This window comes from Sceloporus occidentalis, unplaced genomic scaffold (genome assembly GCF_023333645.1).
Source record: "Sceloporus occidentalis isolate IW3139 unplaced genomic scaffold, rSceOcc1.0.p SCAF_26, whole genome shotgun sequence".
Taxonomy (NCBI): domain Eukaryota; kingdom Metazoa; phylum Chordata; class Lepidosauria; order Squamata; family Phrynosomatidae; genus Sceloporus; species Sceloporus occidentalis.
In genome coordinates, this window is record NW_028317006.1 from 10,784,746 (window position 1) to 10,790,745 (window position 6,000).

The following is a 6,000-nucleotide window of genomic DNA, read 5'->3' on the forward strand; positions in this document are numbered from 1 at the left end:
CTCGCAGACATTAATTCTGTCGAACTTGCAAACTCTTTTTTTCTATTTATTTTGGGGGTTTTTTTGTATTAAACCATTACACGAAAGGATCATGGGAATATATTTTATTTGAATAAATGCAAATGAGCTCACTGCCACATATGGCTAATATATGTTCGGACAGAATGCTGCCCTCTGTTGGTTTTACATTAAGTAGCATAATAACTGGATTTCTTTCAAGCATATGGAACAATGCTACTTAATGTAAAACCAACAGAGGGCAGCATTCTGTCCGAACATATATTAGCCATCTGTTGCAGTGAGCTCATTTGCATTTATTCAAATAAAATATATTCCCATGATCCTTTCGTGTAATGGTTTAATACAAAAAACCCCCAAAATAAATAGAAAAAAAGAGTTTGCAAGTTCGACAGAATTAATGTCTGCGAGTGCGGACATTTAACTGTTGCAGCGGGGAGACCAGCGGATCATGGGGATATATTTTATTTAAATAATTAATAAATGAAAATACCTGCCCCATGCAATCTTCCCTCACTGTATTAAGAGATAGCATTCCTGCTCACTTAGGGTGAGTCTGGAGTTAGTGGTGCCTGAGTGCACTATTTATTCTGTTTCCCCCTCAACTAAGCCACGTGGACACTAACGCGCAAACTAGCCCTAACACCGTGCACATACACATCTCTCTCAGCTCCATTGCACCACTAACCTTTGGCTTATGCCTGACACTCTACCACCATACACTTACGCACACTCATTCTACCACCATATACTTAAGCATGCACACAATCTCCAACACATACACACATTCACTTTAACACCAAACAATTAAACAAATGTACTCTCCCTCCTCCTCCTCCCTTATGTAGGCCCTCCTTTTTCTGTGTGAATGGGGGTAACATGACGTGTCCCCGCTAGGTGAGGCTCCTGCTTCTACCCTTTCAGTGAAGAAACATACTTCCCAATATTTTAAATGTACTTATCTCTTGCACTTTGTTGAATCTATGTATTTAAATAGTTCTATCATGTCCTTTCTCTTTAAATTCTAAAGAAATCCTATATCACCCATGAGATGTGGTCTCCAGCACTGTACATAATACACTAGTTGAGGTTTCACTGTTGTGGAACGAAATATTTTGAGCAAAAGAATGTCAGTGAGAAACAATTCATTTTTGATTGTGACACATGCCTTGCGGTTGGTATGTTCTTAAAACTTGGCCTCATGTGCTAGTTCACAGCAGGGGACAGTGGACAATAGGGAGTGAAGTGAATTCTATGCAAGGTAGAATGGTAGTTAAGATAAACTGTCTACTCATAAAAGCCTGTTTCTTGGATTTCTGTATCACAGTATCTCTTAGAATTGATTTTACTGGGAAGAAAAATATTTAGGACAGTTTACATTAATTTCAATTTACTAAATACGAGTTTGAGCCGGCTCTTTAAAATGCCTGTTTAAGATTTGTGCATCAACCGCTCTATATATAAAATACATTTATGCAAAAGATATTCTATTCTAAACATTTTTGGTTCTGGGTATACTTAAATGGGTACTAATGTTATGTAAATAAGTCTGAAGTCTAGAGAGCTGCCTGCAGCGTTTTAGGAATTCATATCAGTTTTATATACATTTCTACAAACTCTGTTGTAATATTGTTTGAGGGCCGTGATAATAGTCTGGCAGCTACCTGAGACCTCCTGTGTGTATGCATCATCAGTTCTCAAGCCAAAGGCTTCTCATGGAAACTGTGGGATAGCAGTTCAGTAAATGTTTAAATTCACCATGAAAACCTCTTAAACAATTCCAGTGGCTGTTTCAGATACAGTGGAGACAGTTGGGGGAGACTAGAATTCTTTCTCAAAAACGTCCAACATTCTTTGGAATGTTTCTTTGACAGCAGCTCGTTAGCTGATAAGCATCTAGGTAATTTTATACAGAACATTTTGTCTGTGAGGTCACTACAGATTGAAATTTGCTTGTAAAAATATCCAAAAGTTATTGCAAAATATCTAAGTAAAGAGGATCTACAGTAGATCCAGTGGACACAACAAAGTTGAACGTCTGCAACGCGAGTTTCCCTGTATAAAGCATAGTTAATGTATGGGATTTATATATCATCTCATTGTAGTAAATACTCCTCTAACTCTTTTAGTTGCCCACTGCCATTTCAGGAGTTGTGTGTACCCTGGGCTCAGCAACATTTTTAAGTCAAGTAGGCCCCCAGGGCTCACCTCCTTGGCCACCATCCTCTCTACTGAGCACTAGAATATGGGATCATATCTCAACTCTCCACCTCAGAAGGACATGTGACCCCAGATACAAGGTAATATGGAGACACCGAGGGGTAATGAAGCTACTGAGCCATTTTATCCAGTGGTAGCACGAAGCACCAGGGATCTGGTATAGCTCTATCTTACGCACTTTCCATTGCAATAGCCGGGCAGCCTGGCACATTGCGCGCTGTAAAAATGTATAAAATTAACATTTAAAAACCAATGCTGCGACTATAAGAATCAACCTCACTATACAGCTATAATTATATGTAACCCTATCTCTTAATTTATCATAATATTTTATTTTGTAACTGAGATGTTCACACTACTGTATGCCCTTAAGCTTATGACAGGTGAAGTAAATGAACACTGATTTTTGTGGTTGTTTGTCTATGTAATATTTTTATTTTCATTAAATATGCATTCATTTTGTGAGAATAACCTGAGCACATTTCTGTAAAACAGACCAAGCCATAATTTAGACGGTGATAATACATTATTGATAGTACTGTAATGCTTCTCCTCTTCCAGGTACCAAGTGTCAGTCTTTGGCCTAATCTACTTCCTGCCCCTACTGGTAATAGGCTGTGCATACACTTTCATTGGATTAACCCTTTGGGCCAGCGAGATCCCAGGAGACTCCTCAGATCGCTACCATGAGCAGGTGGTGGCAAAGCGTAAGGTAAGTGCAACATGCTGACAAATAGGCCATTCACAAGATGGCGTATAGCCATCCAAGCCATGTCTGAGTATTCCATATACCAATAGAAATAGTAAAACACTATGCCATTCCCAGGGGTATTCCCAATTCATTATTGTGTGTTCATGGTACCTTAATCAACTATGGCTTGGTAACAGCACTGTGCAAAAGTAAACTAAGAATGGTTTAAATAATAATCATGTTAATAGTTTATTTTTATCATTTAACAAAATGTAAAGTAATCGAACAGGAGTAAAATCTAAATCAAAACAATATTTTGTGTCACCACCCTTGGTCTTCAAAAGCCCTCAAATGTTTTCTGCAGCATGACGACAACTCAAAATATACAGCCAAAGTCAGTTTCTGTAATGTAAATCAGACAGACCCCATACCTGCTCAGAAATGTATGAAAGCACACACCTTTAACTTCTGTGTCCTGCAGGTGGTGAAAATGATGATCGTTGTAGTTTGCACATTTGCGATCTGCTGGCTCCCATATCATATCTACTTCCTGCTTCAGATCTTCCTTCCCGAAAGCGACCAAAAATTCTACCAGCAGCTATACCTGGCCATCATGTGGTTGGCAATGAGCTCCACCATGTATAACCCCATCATCTACTGTTGTCTGAATGACAGGTGAGTGGATAGTTAAGACAAGCCTTGTGTGTTACAGCACTCAAGTTCACTCCCATCAAATGAACTCCATAGACTTTGCTGTGATAATAATAATAATAATAATCTTCTTTAATAGTCTTCTTTACTTAACGTACATCATAAAAAAGGATATATCGCTAGATATGCTTGATGTGTTTCGTACTAGGTGCTTATTCATAAGCTTAACAGTCTGATCAGCATTGGAATAGATTTATAATTAAGTCATTAATGGGTATGTGCATAATTATAGATGAATTAAACAGGTGTAAAGTATCCATATTAACTTTTATCAATGGGATTAAATGAAACACAGAGTTAAGTGAACAATAATATGGAGTGCAAAAGTAAAACTCTCTCTACTAAGAAAAAAGTTACTATTTTAGCTGTGTTAAATTTCCTTGAATGCAAATAAATTAAACACAAATTATCAAAAGAATATGTAATTAAATAGTTAAAACTAGTAAAAAAACAACTGAATATATAAAAACAAAATCAATACATGTATATATAAAAATGCATACATGGATCCCTCACTAACACAGTACCTATACATGATGACCAGTTGTTATAAATAATAAGTCACTATATCGATAAATATATGATCCATATATACAATAGCTAGTAATAATTTACTCAATACTCAATAAAAAAATAAAATAAACAGATAAAACACCAAATACATATATCAATAAACAGATCAAGCACTCTGTGAAACAATTCAAAATAACAACACCCAATAAATAGGTCAATCAGTGAATTAATAATGATTAACCATTAATGAATTATTAATAAAGCACTGTGTAAACATGCCCATAAAAAATAAGTACTATAAAAGCCAATTCATAATAATGGCAGCTGATGAATGAGTTCATCTATAAATAAATATTGTCTAGAAATATCTGTAATATTGTATTTTAATTAGTAATTCATATTATTGTATAATGTGTGTCTGGCTCAATATCCTTTTTTATGATGTATGTTTAATTAAGAAACTATTATGATTATGAGAGCAAAGCCTTTGGAATTTACTTGGTGTGAACGTGAGTGCCGCTAACCTATATTCCTGGCATGTATTTCTTGGCGGGTCTGGATCCAACCCCTGGTGTGTAGATCATTGAGTTTCTTCCCTCTAGGAGCAGGAGACTTATTGGGAGTAGAGATGCCAGGCTTGTGTTGTTAGGTGTATTAAGCAGAAGTGTACATGTTCTTTTATGTATTATTTATTATGTTATTTACTCCAGCACTGGGGCTATACAATGAGGAACTTCAAGTGTGGATGGGAAACTGTTCTATTCGGAGCATTAAACAAAGTGGCCAAATACTGAAGTGTAGGACTCCCCCTCCGCAGACACAGTTCATGACAGTAGCCGGATGATAATGTTAAGAAATGTTATTTATGTCACACAAGGAGTACATTATTGGGAGGAGTGTGGGCCTGCTTGGGGCAACAAGAGATAGGAAGTGTCTGCTGCAAGCAGGGTATATTTCCATGGACATGTTTCTAGCTTGTTCTTTTCATGCCGATAGGTAGGCATCTGGTTTCTCTTCAACTTCAGCTCATGAAATCCTTTCTACCATTTTACCCATACTCTGTTATTGCCACTGCTTTTCATTTTTGTCTCCATAGGTTCCGCATTGGCTTTAAGCATGTTTTCCGATGGTGCCCGTTTATCCATGCGGGTGAGTATGAAGGGCTGGAAATGAAATCCACACGCTACCTTCAAACTCAGAGCAGCATGTACAAAATCAGTCGTATTGAAACCACCGTTTCGTCTGTCCTAAATGCCAACGACGAGGATGCAGAGGAGAGTGGGAAGAACAGCAAACGCCTGTCCTTGGACCTCACCTCCAACGGTTCCTCACGCAGTGTCTGTAAGACTATGTCTGACTCCTCCAGCTTTTACTCCAACAACCTTTCATAAATGGCCACCACAACCAGGATTGTCCTTGGTTTCCGTTTGTGGTTTGCTAGGCTACTTATATCCCCAAAGGAGGGGAATCCATTTTAAAGTGTTTCCACTTTATCCAGGCTTAGGTGAATGAGACTTTGTTGATAATCCTTATGCCCTTACTCTTCCGTCCAGTAATTCCGTTAATGAGAGTATGTTTACAATATGAAAGGCCTTACCACTTTGTCAGAGGTAACAGCAACCTGTAAACAATTCTTCCTACCCTATTTAGCACACGGGTGTAATCTATTAACATCCCGCATGAGACTGGCCTCTTATAACCAACAGGCAGTTTCTTCTATAAACTGTTTTCAGGTCCGACACCTACCATGACTGCTCCGTTGTAGGTTGGTAGTTCGAACCTCCTCCTTTTAAAACAAAGACCAAACAATTCCTAGTAGAAAGTAAAATTGTAAAATAGTGGTGGGC

General features: G+C 37.7%; 1 protein-coding gene across 1 annotated transcript in view; it reads left to right on the forward strand.

Moving 5' to 3' along the window:
• LOC149300147 (substance-P receptor) overlaps nt 1-5,544 on the forward strand; it is an 86,211-nt gene extending 80,667 nt beyond the window's left edge. Inside the window, exons 3-5 of the mRNA XM_089485735.1 lie at nt 2,800-2,950; nt 3,411-3,604; nt 5,250-5,544. Coding sequence (XP_089341861.1) covers nt 2,800-2,950; nt 3,411-3,604; nt 5,250-5,544 — 640 coding nt within the window. The remainder of the gene's footprint in view (nt 1-2,799; nt 2,951-3,410; nt 3,605-5,249) is intronic.
• Nucleotides 5,545-6,000: the final 456 nt, after the last annotated feature.